We start from the raw sequence: 20,526 nt of genomic DNA, 5'->3' as shown, positions 1-20,526 counted from the left end.
GCCACCTTCCTGGCCGGGGATTGAACTGGTGCTGCAGTGGCTGCAGACAGCTTCAGAGTGCTGCATTTACCCCTTGCACCACCAGGGAGGCCCCGCTCAAAGTTCTTAAAGAAGCTCACTGTGTTACAGAGACATCTCCATAAAAGGGGGAGGTACCATGTTCCCCACCCCCACTTAACTAAGGGTGATGCTGAGGGGGTCAGGTCAAGTTAACATAACATGGAAGGAGAAGGGCTCTGGAGGGAAGAAGAAAAAATGCTCTCACTCGTGCAGCCCTGCTTGCACCCTGGTACTGCTGGGAAGGAGACACATAGAGGAGAGACAAGCAAAGACACTTGAAAGAGACACAGGTAGGTGAGAGATGCCTGGGGGCGCTGACAGGAGCAGCTGTTGTGTTGATTTTTACTTTGATTTTGTTCCTTTTGCTCCAGCCCTCTGGACCTGCTTCAGAACAATTTCCTGTGGTTCCCCACAGGAAGGTGCCTTAGATTGTGGCAAGCTTTTGGGCCTATATAAGGATGGGTAATCTTGAGTATCTTATTAGAAAACTTTGATCCTTTCTTCTTCCTCCATGCACACTAATACTATTAGCATCCTTTTACACTAAGTGTCTCCTTTGCCTTTGTGCACATAGATGGCCAGATCCCTTTAAAGTGTGCCAGTTTGTGGGGTGGGGGGGGGGGTCCCTGGGTACTCCTTGGCTGTGTGCTAATAGTTGGAGACAGCTGGAATGAGGGAACAGTCAGAGGCTGGAGATGTAGATGGAGGCCAGTTTGTTTCCAGTTACTAGAGTGTAGAATTCCTGCTTAATGCCCTATTGAGTCATACAGATTTTTTTTTAATGTATATTTTACATTGTGTGTGTGTGTGTGTGTGTGTGTGTGTGTGTGTATAGAAGAATGAGGGTGTAGGCCAGAGAAGTGGTGGGTAAGAGGATTCACCAGAGACAGAGTAGGGGCAGAACAGACAGATCTACTGAAACACACTGCTGTGGGGAGCAGCAGGTGAGACTGGGGAGGTTTGCATCATGTGGGTTAGTTTCCTGGCCAAGGATTGAACTAAAGCAGACGGTAGGGATGATCACACTGAGACTTAACCCCTAGGCCACTGGGGAGGCCCACCATACAGATGTTTTGTTTTTTATATATTTATTTTTTAAAAACCTATTCATTTACGCATACAAGAGCCCAGGCACAGGCCAGAGATACAGAAGTTGAGAGGATCCACCAGAGACAGAGCGGGGAACACAACAGGCAGACTGACCGAAATACATTGCCAAGGGGAGCAGTGGGTGAGACAGGAGAGGTCTGCCTCGCCATGTGAGTTGCTCCCTGGCTGGCTGGGGATCGAACTTGTGGTGCTGCAGAGGTTGCGAATTGCTTCATAGTGTGGTGCTTAACCCTTGCGCCACCAGGGAGGACACACGCAGATGTTTTAAGTAGATATTTGTTCTACAGAAAGCAGATTGGCTGTGCTTTTGCACATCGGATTAGAATAGAGGAAGGTATTTAGAAGACTTGTGTAGTAATCCAAGATCAAAGAAGGGTCACCTGAATGCGGGCATTGAAAAAGAGAAAAAGACCTAATGGGAACTATATACTATATAGTTTGGTGATATTTACCAGATTCTCCCTTGAGAAAATCAGTATTTACTCAGACTTCCCAAAGCACAGATAGCCATGATTATCTAACTTTGGTTTTGGATTAGTTAAGAATGATGAAAGGGCAGGGATTTTTGAAGGGCGTTATCGATATGATTTTACTCATTGGTGCATTTATATTCTGCCACTAGGCTGTATTTTTTGTGTGTTCCTATGGGATCCTCTTTAGGAACATGCTTCTCAGGGCGTATACCAGTAATGACTTGTGCTTTTCCTGACACTATTTTGCTTTCGAACTATGAGGAGTACTATTAGTGACCACAAGGTCCTCTTTGGTGGGTGTTTAGGAGGCCCCACACCAAAATACTGCCGCTGCTAGCAAAATGCCTGGCCCTCATGGCATTTATTGGCCTCATTATGGCTTCATTTCTGGTTTCTATTTTTAATTTTACTTTTCCCCCAATTCCTACTTGCTTATTTTATTATTACCTTAAATGTCACAATGTAGTATCTTTATAAGCTACTTCAATTCCTTTTTGGAATTAGATTGAGTATAAATAATTATAATAATATGAAAAGAACTTTTGAATCTTAGTGCCAGACATTTAGGATATTAATAGTGGATCTATACTGTTAAGCATTTAACGGTGAAAAAAAATTCTTTTAGAAGATTTATTTATTTATGTACACAAGAGCTGGGATACAGGCCAGAGATGCGCAGGGGGTGAGAGGATTCACCAGAGACAGAGTGGGGAACAGAACAGGCAGATTGACCGAAGTACACTGCTGAGGGGAGCAGCAAGCGAGTCAGGAGAGTCGCTGCGCCATGTGGGTTGCTCCCTGGCCGGCTGGGGATCGAACTCATGCTGCAGAGGCTGCGGATTGCTTCATAGTGAGGTGCTTAACCCCTTGCGCCACCAGGGAGGCCACTAATGGTGAAAATTCAAAGCTTTTGAAAGTCTAAGGGTTTTTCTTTACTTATCAAGTAAAAACATGCCTCTCTGTCTTCCTCTGAATTTTAACTTGAGCATCACCAATTTCTTCCTTCTGATTTAAGCTGAGTAGTAATGCATTTTGGTTTTGCCAAGAGTAACCAATCTTCATTTAGTTCTTCTATAATTTTTCTTATGGAAAAAAATCTTTGAGTATTTGCAAAGATTCATTTTAAAAATATAAATGTTGTTATATTGGATTAGCCTTTTTCTGAGTCACAGAAATAACTCTCTCCCTCTCTCCTTTTTCTCAACAACTAAGCTCTGTATTATATTAGAAAGGTAGGTTTAAAACATTTATTCGTGTCCTAAAAAAACTGGAGATCCAGTGGGGGAGGGAAGTCAATCAGATCTTCCCTATACTGTGCAATAAATGCCCCCACAGGGGGTGATCACAGTGAATTCCTTTATTTTCCAGGTCCCTACTTTTTGTCTTGGTTGTAGCAACAGCCCTGCTGAGTCAAACCCACTGCTCCTCTTTGTTCTGTGTCTGATTGTACCAACATTATGCAGACCCAGCTTGTGTGGGAGTCCGACTTCTTGCTCCCATTTTGAAGTCAGAAGGTTTGGAATTATATGTCATGCAAAAAGCTGCTGCTTCTATTCAGACAAAAATCTCATCATTGCAGGTAACCTTTTAATGCCAGATTCTAATTAATGATAAAGTCCCTTCCCTATTGCCTCTCTTAACCCCATGGTTGGAAGACTGCTTTGCTAATCTGGAATCAAGGAATTCTATTAAAGGATACATTCTGCTGAATGTATTCTCATCACATCTCTGATCAATCTGCTTTGCAACAGTGGCATTGATTACAGTGGTGGAGGTGGTATAGTCCAAAAAGGGCCACATTTTTTCACATCAATCCTATTAAGGGGCAGAATCTATTTCTTCATCTCTTGAATTTGGGCTAGACTTATAACTTGCTTTGTCCAATAAAATATGACAGAAGCAATATAGTGCAAGAACTAAATTTGGGCCTCAAGAGGCCTTGCATGTTTGACTCTTACTCTTGGGACTTAACCGCTGTTTCAAATAAGCCTGGACAATCTTGTTGGACAACAAGGCATTATCCAGTCATCTTAGTCTCCACTGCATGTGTGTAAGAGACTATCTTAGCATATGCAGTGCTAATCAGTACTCAGCTGATCCATCTGCTGACCACAGAAGGATAGTGAGCCCAGGCAAGATCAGCCAAGCCTGGCCAGATCAGTAGAGTCACCCAGATGACCAATAGGTCATGAGAAGTAATAAATAGTTTTATTTTAAGCTATAAGGTTTAAGCTTGTTTGGCATGTAGTAAACACTAGTCAGTAGAAGCACAATTTTGGCATTACTGCATCACTTACTAGATAATGTGGGTACTAGTGGACTTCAGTGTAGAGTAGGAAGAAAAAAGGAAGAGAATTAAAGAAATGGAAAAAGTAACATATACTCACCTCCTTCTGCATGGTGTATTGTTGTTGTTTTTAACCCAAAGCAATTAATAAACAAGTAAACAAGTTTCTTGGACAATATAGTAGAAGATTACACATAAAAGAATAGATTCAGGGGCCTCCATGGTGGCGCAGTGGGTTGAGCACTGCACTGTGAAGCTGTTCACAGCCTCTGCAGCGTGAGTTCAATTCCCGGCCAGCCAGGGAGAAACCCACATGGCACAGCAGACCTCTCCTCCCTCGCCTGCTGCTCCCCTCAGCAGTGACTTCGGTCTATCTGCCTGTTCTGCTCCCAGCTCTGTCTCTGGTGAATTCTCTCACCCTTCTGCACCTTTGAACTATACTCCAGTTCTTGTATAAATAAATAGAATCTTTAAAAAAAAAAGAATAGATTCAAACTTCCTATTTATAATTGCCAAAGATTTGTTAAAACCATCCATGCTTTTATGGCAGTGAATTTAAAAATATTAACCCCATAGAAAGAAAATATATGATTTATTAAGTTACTAATACCCAAAGATATTTATTAATTTATCTCCCTCTCTACCATCCAAAAGATAAGGGATATTAGTTCAACTTGAATAGATGCATAATTGGATAAGCTAGCACTGATTTAACAGAACTATAACTCAGACTCCATTAAAAAGTCATTGAGTTTCCATTTAACAGACACCTTGATGGACATCTGTTCTGTCTGCAGAGTTCAGGGTTCAGCCTGGGAAAAACAGAAAGAAGAGGAAGAAAGATCCATCCTCTGGGGAGAATGTGGGGAGAGACAGGGATGATGGTAGATTTACCTGCTTATAGATTGGGAGCAGTCAGAAAGCCAGACAGGAAGCGGTGGCATGAGCATTGTCAGGAAAAGGAGGATGTGCTGAAAATGGGAGACCTGCCGCCAGCTTGCCTGAGGATCTTTGAACTGTCCACTTAGGCGCCCTAGCTTGCTTCCTCATTTATAAACTTAGCCCTGGGAAAGCTGTTATATTTCCGGTCTTGAGACAAGTTAGCCTACCCTGAGTGAGTGTTTGTGCCTCACCTCTTCAAGAAAGTGGTCTTAATCTCCCTATTAAAGGTCTTATTTATTACAATGACTCCTTCAGTCCCTATATGTTCTTTTATGTCTGGCCTGTGCCGAGCTCTCTGAGCACCTCTGACCATACAGTGGTAAATGAAATGCAGTTGGTAACTTTCAGGCATACAGTGTAGAACAGACCACATGGTATAGAAAGAGTGTGATGGGAAAAATATCTGTTCCCTTTGGGAAGAGAGTCTTCTCAGAGGTGTAATTCCTTTTGAAATAGCTGGAGGATAGGTAGCACTAGTCAGAGACAGGAGCATTTGTAATGACTATCCAGGCACGGATGGTCTAAGCACTTGGTTCTGCTACATAGAACCCAGCATTACTTATACCCACATAACTATGTGCCTAGGGTGCTTTATTAGCTTAATAATCTAAAGACTTTACGAATATTTTGAGATGTTACAATTTTTTTTTATGTACTCGTTGTCATGGAGTCCTGTTTTATTATTTATGAGAACACGGGGAGCAAGAAGAATTAGAGACCTTTAGTCAGACTGCATCATATTCACTAGGAAAGAGATAATTGCAATTGCTGAAGAGAATCCTGTGTAGGTAGGCAGCACTCTCCAGCACAGTGCACAATAAAAGTCTAGTCACACTGGAGAATTAAAGAGCTAAAATGGGTTTTAGGCTATCTTGTGCACCGGTGCATGCAAGTGTGTGTGCGTGTGTGTGTAAGTGTACATGTGTGTGTGTGCTCATCTAAAGATCATGAAACTGTATTTTATGATTTGGAAAGTGAGAGGTTAGTCATAATCCTTTAACAATCACATTTTGGGTTTTGAATACTTAACAATTTTCTTTATTTTTTTCACACACAAAAACCCTACTTACTCAATAAATGTTAAACTCAACAGCCACAAAATTTTAGTTTCCAACAATGAATGGTACACACATCATCTGCACAGAGAAGGAACTTAGCTATAACTAAAACTAAGCAAATACAAATCAAAAGTGAAACATACTTGAGCTAGTCATATAAGATAGTAGCTTACTTTTACTCAGTAAAAGAGACAATTTAAACAAAACTATATATTTCTTAGAGATTATTTGAAAACATTTAAAACTTCTTTATAGAGAATTAAAAAACATATTTTAAAATAAAAATCATATATTTGAAGTAAACTGGTCTAATTCAATAGATACTATGTAAAACAATTTTTAAAGCTATTAAATAGAGTTCTAGTACTGCCAAATGCTTTTTTTTTTTAAGATTTATTTATTTTTATATGAGAGCTGGGGTACAGGCCAGAGGCGTGGGAGGGTGAGAGGATTCACCAGAGACAGAGTGGGGAACAGAACAGGCAGACTGACTGAAATACGCTGCTGGTGAGCTCAAGGGAGATACCACCCCTCAGGCAGTGAGGTCATACAAGATGTAGACTGCCATGGCTGTGCGCTTACAGGAGACATGGCTCCTCAGACCAAGAGTCTGTTCTCTTAATATATATATATATATACCTAGACTTATAGTTTTAGTAATATAAGTATACTTAATTACAACTGTAGTCAAAGAAGAAGATCTTAATGGAGATCAGAAAGAAGCACCACTATTTTCTTTTACAGCATCTTAGTCATTTACATGCTAGTATAAGTAAGACAATGAATGTGTCAAGCATTGAGGTGTGCTACAGGACCAGGGCAGTGGTGGCAGGTAGAATTGGGATCTTTCTCCAGGGGTTGTTTAGTCATGTTCACCATCAGAGAGCAACAGAAGGGCTTTCTTAAAATCCCCAGAAGTATTACTCTCAACCACAGAATACAGAGAGGTAGTAAAATTCTTCCTAAATTCCTTTCTTTTGTTAAACAGGTCAGTCTCACTTGTGGAAACCACAATATGGTGAGGGTGTGATCATCTGTCCCAGCACCCTTCATAGCATTGCAGAATGTTTCTGCAAGTTAGGCAGGTATGCATCTAATAGAGTGCCCAACAGCAAGGAGCAGATGCTTCAAATTATTAGCAGTCTCTTGGTTAATGGTTTCCTCAAATTGAAATCCTGATATAGCCATGTATTTTATCAAACACCCTTCTTAAATTAGACACACTTTATGTTTCAAAGATGGTGATAAACTTTTCTTCATCAGTCTCCCATCTAAGTTCTCCGATTTGAAACAAAGCCTTGTCCTCTTGTGACCCAGTTCATGAGGTCACCAGATCACAAGGTCACCAGATCAAAGGACAGATGGTGCTTTCCCCCGGGTCCTGAAGAGACCAGGTTCCTGCTGGCATGAACTTCACTCCAAGTCCTGGGGAAGCAAAACATGCATTGTGGAGAGGGAAAAGTTTTTTTTCTAACTATACAAAGGGATGTCACTGAGCTGACTTATCACTTGATATTGAGACTGACCAGTTGGACTGATTGCTGGATCTTTGGGGCAAGAGATTTCAAAAGGGACAACTTCTCAGGATGGTTCATTAAGAATAGAATGAGACGGATTTATACCCCAGCTCCTATTTTCCATTATCAAAGGTTTGCCCCTCTTACCTCTGTTCCCTGAACTTTTAGGTTGCTCATGCTTGATCCAAGTGGATGCACTTTCATGTCTCATCATCAATGGAGAAGCCCTGGGGCAGAGGCTGGAGGTGAGGCACTTCCAGGCTGGATCTCTGAAGTTGATGGGTATCCACACAGAGTTGGTCACAGCAAAGGTGAAGCAAGAAGCAGTGAACTGGAACATAAAAGGTATTTATACAACCTTTTAGCTTCTCTGATGAGAGGCATACTTTTTCTGGTAAGTTAGGAGTCTCTTCTAACATCCACTGTGTAGCCAGAAACAAAATGACAAATGTCCACTTTAGTACTTATGGTCTATATTATCTCAGGATAGTCAAAGAACAGGTTTTCTTAATGTTTCTCACTGACACTGAACATAATGATGAAAAAAAACCTTGTGAATGTATTTCTGGCAAATTATTGGTTCTAGATATTAAAGGCAAAGTCACTTCTGAAATTGCTTTGGGCAACAGTTATTAAAAAATGTGGATGTATTGCAAAAAAATGCAAATGTATTGAACACATACTCTAGGCACTCTGTCTTGTTGATGCATTCTAATTAGTTTTAAATGTTCTGTTCTCTCTGATTTTCTGTACTGCTCATAATGTTTCTTTTAACTATTTATTTTGTTTTCAGTATTACTTATTGGTAAATTGCTCCCGGAACTGGTGATACTTAAACACACATAGTATGGCCTTAGAAAACAAAGTATGAAAGAATACTATTTGAAAGTTGTATGTATGATAGGAATTCAAACTCTTTTTGATAGTATTTTGTTAATAACTTCACTTTTTGGTGTGTCAAAGTCATCTTGGATGGGATGGCCATTATGTCAGAGGGAAAGAGAGAACTCCAAGTGGCTTCTATTTGCTCTGACTGGGACATGACCATTGTCCCTTTTGTTTACAACTGGAATCAGCCCCATATAACCACAAGGGGGCAGGAATTGCAATCCTGTAGTATGCTTAAAATGGGGGAGAGCTATAAATATTTGGCAAATAGTACCAATGACTACCACAGCAGTCTTGCCTTTTTTAGCAGTTAATGTTACAGACAGCCTTGTGTGATAAATAACGTGTAGTAGGTTTAAGACTGTGCAATTTAAGTGTTTATAGAAAGTCTGATACATAAAATGAATATGTAGCACTTTGAATATTTAACGACCATCACAGGTACTCAAGAAGATTTAGAAAATATTTATGAGCTTAAATTAAAGCTACTTAAATTAAGGTAAATCTGATGAGTCTCCATTCCCCATAGGAAGAGTGGACAATGTAATCTTAGTATATTTTTTGCGCTCCCTCTTGAGGGTCATTCAGACAGGAGAGATCTTCCTCTGCTCTTAAGCATCAGGGAAATACTCTGGTCCTTCATCACTTGTTCACTGCTGAGATGTACAGTCATCAAACTCATAGTTCATACTTCTGGTGGCTCTGCTGCTTCTGGGCCAAGTTTGGAAGCACCAGAATCAGCTGAGGCTAGGAAGCCCAGGGATTATGGCCCAGCCTCTCTCAGGGCACCACATTGTGATTCCTCTGAGGACTGTCCACTTCCCTTGGCGAACTAGAACCAAGTAGGGCCTGAGTCCCTCTCATGCCTGGGACCACCAGACTTTGTCACCTTTTCAGTCTGAAGCACTCTTATGTCTAGGACATCTCAAAGGACAGGAAGAACTGCTAACCTTGAGCAGTTTCTGTTTCTGCAAAGCAATTTTGTTCTACAGCCCACCTATTTATTTGACTTGTCAATGTGATTCCAAGATCAGCCTCATGTGATTATTGCCATGGTTGAAAATGAAAGACTTGTGAAAGCAACTGTCACAGAGAAATTCCTAATAATGTGAATGAAGTATTAAAATGTGAATTAACTTTAGTAAGAAACAATGGATAGGGCAGAGATGAGGTTAGGAGAAGCAAATTAATATTTATTGTGCACCTACTAAATACTAGGCCTTGGTGAAACATTTTCATATTAACTTACTTAACTGTAACCTTAATACTATTGAGTAGAGTATGAGCCCATTTTGTAGAGGAGTACACTGAAGCTCTAGAGGGCTTTATATATGCATAGAACAAAATAATGATGCTAGCATTTTGATGCTATTATATGCCAGGGACTGTTACAAACTCCTTATGAATACAGACTCATTTAATCTTAATAATAGTTTCATGAGATAGGTACATTGGGTATAATAGTTTTGTTTTACTGATGAGAAAACTGAGTTATAGAATTTATAAGATTTACCCAAAAGTATACTGCTAGAAAATGGTGAGGTCAAATTTAATCCTTGGCAGTTTTGCTCCAAAGTCCATACTCCAAGCTACTGTGCTGTATATAGCTGAGGGAGAGAAGAGAGGGAAAAAGAGAGGAAGAGAGGGAGAAAATGAGAAAAAATGACAGAGACATACCCACAGAGGTCATAGATAAATTCTAAAATCTGAGTGTATTTGTTTAAATTACTTAAAACTTTCTCCAAAACAGTTCAATGCATTTTCAAGAAATTGAGCCTCGAAAATAATCCTATGATAGAGCCTGGCACTGAGGTCAATGAAAAGTAAACTGCCCTGACTTCCTAGGCAGATACTGAGCATTGGGCCCCAGCCCCTATCAGTGCTACCATCTGCCAAAAGGTAAATTAACAAGGATTACCATACCTAAGATAGGAACAGAAAGGCAATGTCAGCATTCCAAGTGGGGCAGGTGATGAGTTGGTGGCTAAATATGCAGAATGGTTTTCCTGAAAATGGAATATGAAGACTATTCTTTCTTCTTCCCAGATGCCAGTGCCTATCACCTGGTTGGCTAGATGCCAGGTGCTTTTAAACACAAACACTGCAAACTATGTGGGGTCAACTCATTGCAAATAGCAACATTGGCCCTTGGGTATTAAAGCTTAAATATTTGTAGCTATCTAAGCAGCCACATTACTCTTCACTCAAGGAGGTAGGTATACTATTGATATATTAGTTTCCAGGAACATTTAAAAAAATCATTTCCTCTTTCAGCATCTTTCATTGGTAAATATGAATAGGTGGTCAAAAAGATTAAGTGACTTATGCCTGCCATGGAAAGAAGATTCAATGTCAGATATTCTCTCCCTTAGTTGCTACTCAGAGTAGAAAGATTAGATTTCAAGGATTTTATTTTACTAAACCTTTCAAAGTATAAAGGCTGATGCAATTTAAAAAAAAACTTTGATGAAAGGCTATAATTATTTGTGAGGCTATATAGATTCAAATAGAATTTATACCTAATGACTACATTTCAATTTTAATGTTATTACTTAGTATTGTTATTTTAGCATCAGATGTAAAGAGTAAGTAAATATCACTTGAACAGTTTTACAAATGATTTGACATTTTTAAATAACACAAATAACCAAGTTCTGTATACTCAATTAGTATAAATATCTAATCTGACTTCATCGAATTATGAGCAAAATAAATAATGTCCCTATATCAAAACTCAGTTGGAATCACAGGCAGATGTCCTGTGCTTAATGCATTAGAAATGTCCCTGAAAAGTTGCATATAAATCAAATTTTTGTAAATCAAGATATGGTTACTTGGAAAATTGATTTACTAGGAAATGGCTATGTGAAATTGGCTACCATGAGGAATCATTTTTTAAAATGCAATAAACATTTACTTAGGACACTGGCGCAATGGGAAATAAGGCTTATACTATGAGAAATAATTTTGTAAATCAAATAACTACCTTTAATCTTATTTGTTTAATTCTATCTTTTCCTCATTTTTTCAGAATAGATTTGGGGCATGCTGATAATGTGCATTTTATAAATTTGAATTTCTGTTTGCTAATCACAATTTTGGTTGTGAAACTGGTAAATACATAAAAATGTTTTTTAAAAATTATCACCTCAACAGCTTTCTATAAATTTTCAGTGATAAATAACATCTGAAAGCCTGAAAAACTTATCATCTGCACCAGAGTGCTTATTACTAGCAGAAATTTGTTTTTCATTGTTGATCAATTTATAATTGTAGATTTTCAGTTCATTAAAAACTATTGTGTCCTAGATTATAGCATCTGTTTACATTTACCATTTTAGTCACCCTATTACAGATGATTACAGAGAAACTTGTAAATGCTCTGATATTTTAAAATTAATTTCCAGGTCAATTTGAGAATTTTCATAATTTCAATGAGAAAACATAGACTCTTCTGGGTATAATTTAATTTCCATTATTTAAATTTATGCTGACTCTGTTGTTTATATGAATGATGAGATCCAGGTAAATACATTTGAAATAAAGCAAAACTAGGAAGAGAGCAACATCTTATAAAATATATGTAATTCAGAATTTAAATTAATTAAATAACATTCATTGTAAACCAGAACATATTACCATATGCATTCAGTAAGAGAAATTAAGAAGACATTCAAGCAAAATAAACATTTAGGACAAAACTATTGTCTTCAAAGTTTGTGCCTATGTATATTCCAGTTATTTTAGAAGGTTTTGCTTGAAATTTTTCTTAATTTCTCTCTTACAGAATGCATATATTACTATGCTATGGGTTACAATGATTGTTAAATTAAACACACATTATATGTAATATAGGTAGATTTGTTTTATAGAAATAACTAAGCAAAAAGGACCTCTTGAATGTTTGCAACACATTTCACTGTATGTAATACATGCATTTTATATAAGGTCTGCTAAATAGATGAGATATTATAAGCTAAAATGTGTGCTGAAGATTGCTTTGGGGTAGGAGTGGGGGCTGTGGGATGTATAGATATAATCCTTTCATTTTGCTTTAAGTGTTTAGCTTCCCATCATTGCCCTAGGCTTGCTTTATCTTTAGGTTCATTTTGACCTTTCAGTTTCTTCCACCCTTCTGTCTCACCTTGCCCAGAAAGCAGGTGTGGGAAGAAATTGGTTTCTTTATGAACTCTCCTTTCAGCCACATGGTCTCAGATTCTCTACACTCTGAATATCCTGTGTTAGCTTTATGTCTGGATGAAAACAATTAAAACTCATTGTGAAATTTAATACTGTATTTTTATATGCTTAAACCTAGTTCATTTTTAAAAAATGTGTGTATTTCTTCCCTCTTAAAGATCCACAATGTGGAAAATGCTTGAAGACAGGAATGGTATGAGAAGTTCTTTGGAAGCTTCTCAGGGGACAGTAAGGTCAATTTGTTTTGTCCCCTCCTCTTTACTTTAGAAATGTGCAATCTGGCATGGATGGCTTAAACTGGTTCTGTTTGGAAAGTGGACATAATAACCTCTAAGTTGATGAGCTCACACCTCATCCCCACCCTCACATACCCTTTAGCTTCTGATATGAAACTAAGAAGTTCTCCCCCTGCACCCCCCCCCCCACCTCCAGGAGGCTATGACTGCAAATGATGAATGGAGGGAATCATCCTACTGCTCACTGACTGACCTGTGAGTCTCTGGACAAAGGAGAAGAGTCACCCCAGGGGAGGGTGCTGTGCTCACTACTAGGAACACATAGTTTCAAGGACATTCTAGACTCGAAAATTCTCCACTGTAGCGAAAACTTTCCTCCATCCAGATATTTACAGTATTAAGGGCTACCCCTTAATGTTTTCACCAATAAAGAAGAAAACCATTTCTTGTCAGAGCATTTGGAATTGGGAAAATAAACATGCTGTGCACAGCTGTGCCCCTGTCTCCCAAACCTTTGATGTTTTCACCGTGGAGCATGGAGCGGAAGATTCTTAGCCTTGGGGGCTAGAGTCTCCTGAAGTCTTAATGTCCCAGCAATACCTGGACAATCACTCCATGGACCACCTGCTGGGGCCTCATTTGCTTTTCATTTCTTAAAAAAAAAAAAAAAAAGACACCCCATCGTCAGGCAAATTTAGAGAAGTGATCAACCCCTTAGGACGCTTGCAGATGAGCAGACCCCAAATGGTGTAGAGGTACAAGGTGGGCCAAGTCTCAGGGCACCCTGGGGGTGTCTCCGCTGGCGACGGTGTGCCTCTCGCGCACAGCGACAGCCCGGGTTCCGCTTGGGTCTCTCCCACCCACACGTCTCCTCCCTGATCCCCCGCCACCTTCTCACCTTTCTCCTCCCACGCCCCTGGACCAACCATTCCTTCCGTCAGGTGGAGTTGGGGGAGACTGCCCTTCGGAGAAGGGGTGCAAAAAGGGTTAACAATGAGAGTTGGCGGCCAGGTGGGGCGCCCACGCCCGCCCACCGCCGCGGTGGGCGTCGGAGGTGAGGGGGCGCTGTTCGGGCAACAGTGCTCAGGGTGGCGGGCGGGAGAGCTGCCAGGCTACGGAGAGGACGGCCTGAGTGGGGGCCGCTCCGCCGCCGCTGCTGCTGTGATGCGGAGCCGGTCCTGCGCCGGGCGGTGGAGTCAGATCCTCGGCGCGGGAGCACGAGCTGCAACATCAGCACCCGCGGCGGCGGCACCTGCACCAGTTCCCCGGACCCGCGTTGCGCTCTCAGCCCCGCCGCGCTGGGGGCCGCCGCCCGGTGCTCTCTATGGATGTCAAGGCGGCCCCCAATGGGGTGGCCACCATCGAGGACCGCATCCTGCGGATCACCGGCTACTATGGCTATTACCCCGGTTACTCCAGCCAGAAAAGTAAGATGCCGCGGGACTGCCCTGCTTCAGGCGCCCGAGGGGGTGGATGCGGGAGGGATAGCGGTCGGGACACCTGCAGCCCTGCCTGGGCGGCCAGCGCCACCCCCGCTGGCGCCGAGGCCACTGGCTAAAGTGTATCTGCTGTCCTCGGTGCTGAACCATGAGAGAGCTGGGGCCCGGGCGGTTTGCGCCTAGGAGTTTGCAAACATTCGAAGCCTTGGGGCGCAGAGGGGACCTGGTGAGCGCTCCTGATGGCTCAGCCCTGGCTAATTTACGACGCGAGGAGGCTAACATGGCTGTTTACTTAGCGGAAAGTCTGCCCTTGGGTCCGCGCTCCCTGAAAGCCCCTACTGGGTGCCAGGCTGAGGACCGGGCTCTGGGGACGCTGGTTGAAGATGCTCGGGGGTGGGGTCGGGGAGCAGCAGACCCAGACGTGGGCTCTGGCACCTCCTGGGTCAGTTTATTCACTCCCGGTTATAGAGACTTTGCCAACGCGGGAATTACTCCTGTTAAAACATTTTTGTGAGGTTCTCCACCTTCGGGAGAGAAAGAACCTGTTCAGGTCATAGAGTCCTGGAGCTTGCAGCCAGACGCCAGTGCAACGGCTGGGGGTGGGGTGCATGGGAGGGGGAGGCAAGACCCAGGCACCCGCGCTGTCTACTGCACTGTAGCGGCTACCTCTGAGCCCCAGCAGGTTGTTCCTTTCAGTCTGAGCTTTCTTCTGGCTGAGCGAGGTCATGAGGCAAGGATGCTTTCACTGGAGCAGTTTTTGGGGGTAGGGCAATGAGGTACTCTCTGCTCAGTACCTCTTAACCCAAAATGAACGCACTCTTTATTTGCTGGGACTAGTTATGCCTGAGTCCGAAGTGAAGCTCTTTTTTCTCTGAACTGGGGGAGTAGCTGTAGTATAATTTCCATGCAGGTGGGATTTCGCCTTTTCTATATCAGTGTATTTTCTGTTGCAATGGATGGAGCTTAATTGATGCTTGTTGCTATTATTTTTAACCAGAAGCCTCGGAAGCGCCTAAATGCATTTATGATTGGTTTTTTTCTTTCTGACATTTGGGGGTACAGTGAACATTAGAGTTTCTTTGAGGTAGACAAATATTGATACATAGACGGGAAAGCATAGTATTTTCCATATACCTTTTCTATTGGATAATAATTGAAGAGATTTTTTTCCCTTAGTGTGTCCTCTCAGATGTTTTCTAGTTTAACATTTCATTTGGTTTTAGGAAAGGCCTATCTGATTTGGTTGGTTTCAGTCTAGCTGTTTTTAGCATTAGAGGCTTGCATTATTCATTTTCCATACAAAAGTAATTATATAGTGTTAGAATTTTCTGGAAAGAAAATAACATGCTGTGGAATGCTGTTTGAAGTCTTTGTACTATAGATTCAAAAACTTCTTTTTTCCTTATTGGCAAAGGGTTTTTTTCCCAACCCTAGAAACTTAAGTGAAGGCATTAGTTAACCATATGGAGATTACTCGAATCTCGCCTCTGAATATATTAATTAAAAACCCTGGGATTTTGGTTGCTTAGGGAGTAAGAAACTGAAATTACAAGACTCAAAATAGTTTATTATAATTTTTATAACAATGGAACTTTGGTTAATAAAGAAACCAGAAAGAGAAGTGGAAAAGGGACATTTTCAGATAAAGACATGCTCATGTTATCTTTTTATGTTTTCTTAAATAGCTGCACATGCTTCATTTGTAATACAATAAAAGACAAAATGAAAGCACATTGGCCAATACAACAAGTGAAGCTAGAAGGGATAAAAATGCATTTGGCATAGTTATTTGTGATGGACACTTAGCTAACTTCAGGTCACAGGTTCAAACAATGAAGGCAAAGAATCTCACAAGGGTGAAGAGTTCAGTGATAGTCAACTAACTTTTGGGATTTTCATGACTTTAGAGGTAGATAGAAATTGCTATTTTGAATAGTGAGAAAGTAGGATAGGAGAGAACTGGAAGAGGGCCAGGCAGCTGAGCAGCATGAAATAATCCTGAGCTTAATGCAGTCTTCAACTAGTAAACAAACACTTTGAAGCATGCCAGCACGATATGGTCAATTGATATATTTGTTACCTGTAATTATCAACAGCCTGGAAAAATCTGGAAGGATACACTTAGGAAAAGGCTATGGTGAGGAATATATAATCTGTGAAGGCAAGGTGACTTCCCCATTTTCTGACTGGTCACAAAAGAGGCCTTAAGGATGGGATGATTTCTTGATGTCTATGCCACTTAACCTTTTTAGAGGTAGGTGCTAATTCACCTCTGAGAAAATGCATCAATGATCAGCTTCATGTTAATGTATCCTTCTTCCATCCTTGCCAAAGAATCAGAAAAATGAGTACCTTGTCCAGAACAAATGTTGGTAGTCAGATTAATGCAAAAAATAATTTTTTTTCTTTTTTGATACAGAGAAATTAAGATACTTTTATGGACCAATTGTCCATTTGTTTTACTTCTGCTCAATTTAATGAAAAGTTGTTGGTAATGACTGTATGTAAGAAACCAGGGTACAAAAATGAGTAAGCATTTGTCTAGCCTCCAGTTACTTATGGTCTGGTGGGGAAATAGATCTATTCATTCAACAAGTATTAATTGATCATTTTCTGTGTGCCATGAATATCATTGGACAATACAGAGAAAAGTATTTTCCTTTTTAACAGTTTAAGTTGTAGTGAGAGGAGCCAGACAACAAATACTGTACTGATAAATGGATTAGTGTATTTCAAGGTGACAAGTGCTTAAAAGTTATGACAGCATAAAAAGGATAAAAATTCTGAGAGGAAAAATGAATGTGGCAATTTTATTTTATTATTTTAAAAAAAGATTTATTTATTCATACAAGAACTGGGGTACAGGGCAGATGTGCAGGGGTGAGAGGATTCACCAGAGACAGAGTGGGGAGCAGAACAGGCAGATCAACTGAAATACACTGCTGAACGGAGCAGTGGGGGAGACAGGAGAGGTCTGCCGTGCTTTGTGGGATTCTTGCCTGCCGGCCGGAATCGAACCCATGCTGCAGAGGCTGCGGACAGCTTCACAGAGCGGCGCTCAACCGCCTGCATCACCAGGGAGGCCCATGAATGTGACAATTTTAAATAGGGTGGTCAGGTCAGCCCTTATGAGGAATTCACAATTGAACAAAGATGAAAGGATGTAAGAAAGTTACCCATGGTGGGCATTGAACAAAGATGATCCTGGCAGAGGAAAGAACTTGTAAGAAGCTCTGAGGTGGAGGGTGTCTGGCGTGCTAGAGAGAGAGCATGGAGGCCTGTGTGTCTGCAGTGGAGTGCACAATTGAAAGAGTGGTGGGAGGTCAGGGGCTCTATGGAAGTACCACCATACAAGAGTAATTCTTTTCACTTATTTTCTGAATGAAGTGGGGGTGGGGGACTTGATGGAGGCCTCAAAAAGGCTAATTCGATGGTTCTTTTGGGTAAGAATGCAAGTAGAGTCTACTTAGTATGTTATCGCAATGACTTAGGGAGATATGATGGTGACTTGGCAGTAGGGGTGGTAAGAGATGGTTCTGGATGTATTTGAAATTAGAGCCATTTGTATTTCCTGATGGGTTGAGTGTGGTGTCTGCAATGAAGAGAGTCCCCCACTAGAAAGAGTGATTTTCTAGTTTGACCAAGTTTGAGTTGTTAGCAGCAGACTTGTTTTCTGAATGAAGTGGGGTGGGGGAAGCATTGCAGACTTAAGGTAGAGAAACTGTAGGGGATAAAAGTAACATTTTGGAAAGGTTAAATGTAATGGAACATAAGAAGTTGGAATTCAGAGATGTCTTAATGGAGATATTAAATTAGGGCTATTTCAACATTTAGATGATATTTAAAGCCTGAGATTAATGAGTTATCCAAAGAGTAAATGTGTATAGAGAGAAGAAGAGAAACATGGACTGAACTTGGAATTCTCCAACAATAAGAGATTGAGAAGAAAAGGAACTCCTGAGGAGGTAGGAGGAAAACCAGAAGCAAGTGATACCTTGGATGCCAGTGAAGAATTTCAAGGGGAAGAGATTAGCTATGTACAATGCTTCTGGAAGGTCCAGCAAAATGAAGACTGAAAACTGACCATAAAGTTTGGCAACCAGGGCCTCCCCGGTGGCGCAGCGGTTGAGCTGGGTTGCGAAGCTGCCTGCAGCCTCTGCAGTGCCGGTTCAGTCCCCGGCCACAGGGCGAGGGTCCCACATGGCGCTCAGACCTCTCCTGCTGCCCGCTGCTCCCCTCAGCAGTGTACTTCAGTCTGCCTGCTCTGCTCCCCGCTCTGGCTCTGGTGAATTCTCTCACCCTCCCGTGCTTCTGACTGTACCCAGTGCTTGTATAAATATATAAAAATAAATCTTTAAAAAAAATTAAAAAAAAAAATTGGCAACCAGTTGACCTTGACAGTTAAGGTAGGATAAAATGGATTAAAATGTACAGAGGAAATTAGAGGGAAGCATTTGAATGTATCAACAACTCAAGGATTTTTGTGCAAAGGGAAGAAAAGAAAGTGGGGATAGAAGGTAAGGAAAGTTTATTTTATTTTATTTTATTTTTTTAAGATTTATTTTTTATTTAAACAAGAGCCGGGGTACAGGGCAGATGCACAGGAGGTTGAGCAGATTCACCAGAGACAGAGCGGGGAACAGAATAGGCAGACTGACAAAATACGCTGCTGAGGGGAGCAGCGGGCGAGACAGGAGAGGTCTGGCTCGCCATGTGGGTTGCTCCGAGGCCGGTGGGGATCAAACCGGCACTGCAGAGGCTGTGGACAACTTCACAGCACTGCGCTCAACCACCTGCGCCACCAGGGAGGCCCTAGGAAAGTTTATTTTTAAGGTGGGAGAAATAACAGCATGTTTGCATGCACGTAAGAATGATTCAATAGAGAAAGAAAATGTTGGAGGGATAGGGTATGGAATTTAGTGCACAAGAGAAGGGACGTTGCTTTAGATAGGAACATGGGTATAGGGCAGCATGTGTGGGTGCAGGTTCTGGAGGTGGATAACTGGAATGGTGGGAAAGTTCTCTTCTGGTTACTTTAGTTTTCTCCAAATGGGAAGCAAGATCATCAACTGAAGGTGAAGATGGGAAATGATGTATAAAGGTTGGAGAGGAGAGGAAATAGGAATTATTAAATAAGAAGAATGAATGGACTAGGGACGTACAGTAAGGTAGACTGGATTTTTTTTGAAGGGACCACTTAACATTTCTGATCACAAACTTAAAGTGAGACTAGTCAACAGTTGCTGTATTCACTGACACAGTAGAGATATGGAGCTAGTGAAGGAAGGATTTAATGAGTGTTTTACATCAGTCAGTGGGCATAATGAAATAATAGGGCCACGGAAATTTTGGTGACTGTAAAGATATTATGATCATAGAATTTTTTTTTGTTATTTCATTCATCTGCCATCTTTTTTAAATTATGAGATATCATCATTTCACATTCTTGTTTGTTTTTTATCACAGTATAGGATTCTTCCCCTCAGGTGTGGTGGTCACCATAGTTTTCCCACCACCAACGTACCCGTACCCATATAGTCCTCCACCATGGTGCTCACCTTCCCTGTTGATTTCTCCCCTCCCTGACTATAGAATTTAAAGCTGGTAAGTTGAAAAGAGGATATCAAGATGAGTAGGGAAAGTGAAATGGAGTCAAAAGTTAGTGGAAGTCAAGAGCTAGTGGAAGTTAGCTGGAATATAGGAGGTAGTGGGCAGAGAGAGGTTTTTATGCTATAAGAAGTCATTCATTCCTGTAAGTCAAAGGCTACCTCCATTTATGCTTTACTGCATTCTATCACTGATATATTTGAGTTGAGCTCTTTGTGTTTGTATATGGAAGCATTATGTTGATGTGTGGTGAATTAAGCCTTAGTGGTTTGAAAATTGACTCTAATTTTACATGTACCAACACCTGGCTCTGAGACCAGGGACATCTATCTGTGGGCATCAGTTTCCTTGTTTGTTAAGGAGTCATTGTCCCAGAACAGCTATGCAATAGGTCAGCTATGACAGCTTGCAAAAAAGGTCCCACCCTCCATGGAAGAACCTCATTCAGTAAATTCTAGAATGCTTTCTTTGCCTCTCCTTACCCCCTCCTTTGATGGTCTCTTTGTTCTATTTCTTTTTTTTTTTAAAGATTTATTTATTTACACTTACAAGAACTGGGGTACAGGCCAGAGGTGCAGGGGGTGAGAGGATTCACCAGAGACAGAGTGGGGAACAGAACAAGCAGATTGACTGAAGTACACTGCTGAGGGGGGCAGCGGGCGGGTCAGGAGAGGTCTGCTGTGCCATGTGGGTATCTCCCTGGCTGGAG

The 20,526-nt window shown here is 41.2% G+C and overlaps 1 protein-coding gene across 2 annotated transcripts in view; it reads left to right on the top strand.

Moving 5' to 3' along the window:
* Positions 1-329: 329 nt before the first annotated feature.
* SLC35F4 (solute carrier family 35 member F4) overlaps positions 330-20,526 on the top strand; it is a 219,531-nt gene continuing 199,334 nt past the window's right edge. Inside the window, exons 1-3 of one of the 2 annotated variants that reach the window (XM_054690678.1) lie at positions 330-350; positions 3,012-3,222; positions 7,616-7,792. In XM_054690678.1, the coding sequence (XP_054546653.1) occupies positions 7,726-7,792 (67 nt within the window). In that variant the 5' untranslated portion in view covers positions 330-350; positions 3,012-3,222; positions 7,616-7,725. Of the gene's footprint in view, positions 351-3,011; positions 3,223-7,615; positions 7,793-13,839; positions 14,199-20,526 lie in introns of those variants that run through there. The other variant, XM_037503415.1, reaches the window with a different exon arrangement.

This window comes from Talpa occidentalis, unplaced genomic scaffold, assembly GCF_014898055.3.
Source record: "Talpa occidentalis isolate TD23 unplaced genomic scaffold, MPIMG_talOcc4v2.1 talOcc4.11, whole genome shotgun sequence".
NCBI classification, from domain to species: Eukaryota; Metazoa; Chordata; class Mammalia; order Eulipotyphla; family Talpidae; genus Talpa; species Talpa occidentalis.
The sequence above is the reverse complement of the archived record's forward strand: the minus strand, read 5'-3'. Positions and strand labels throughout refer to the sequence as shown.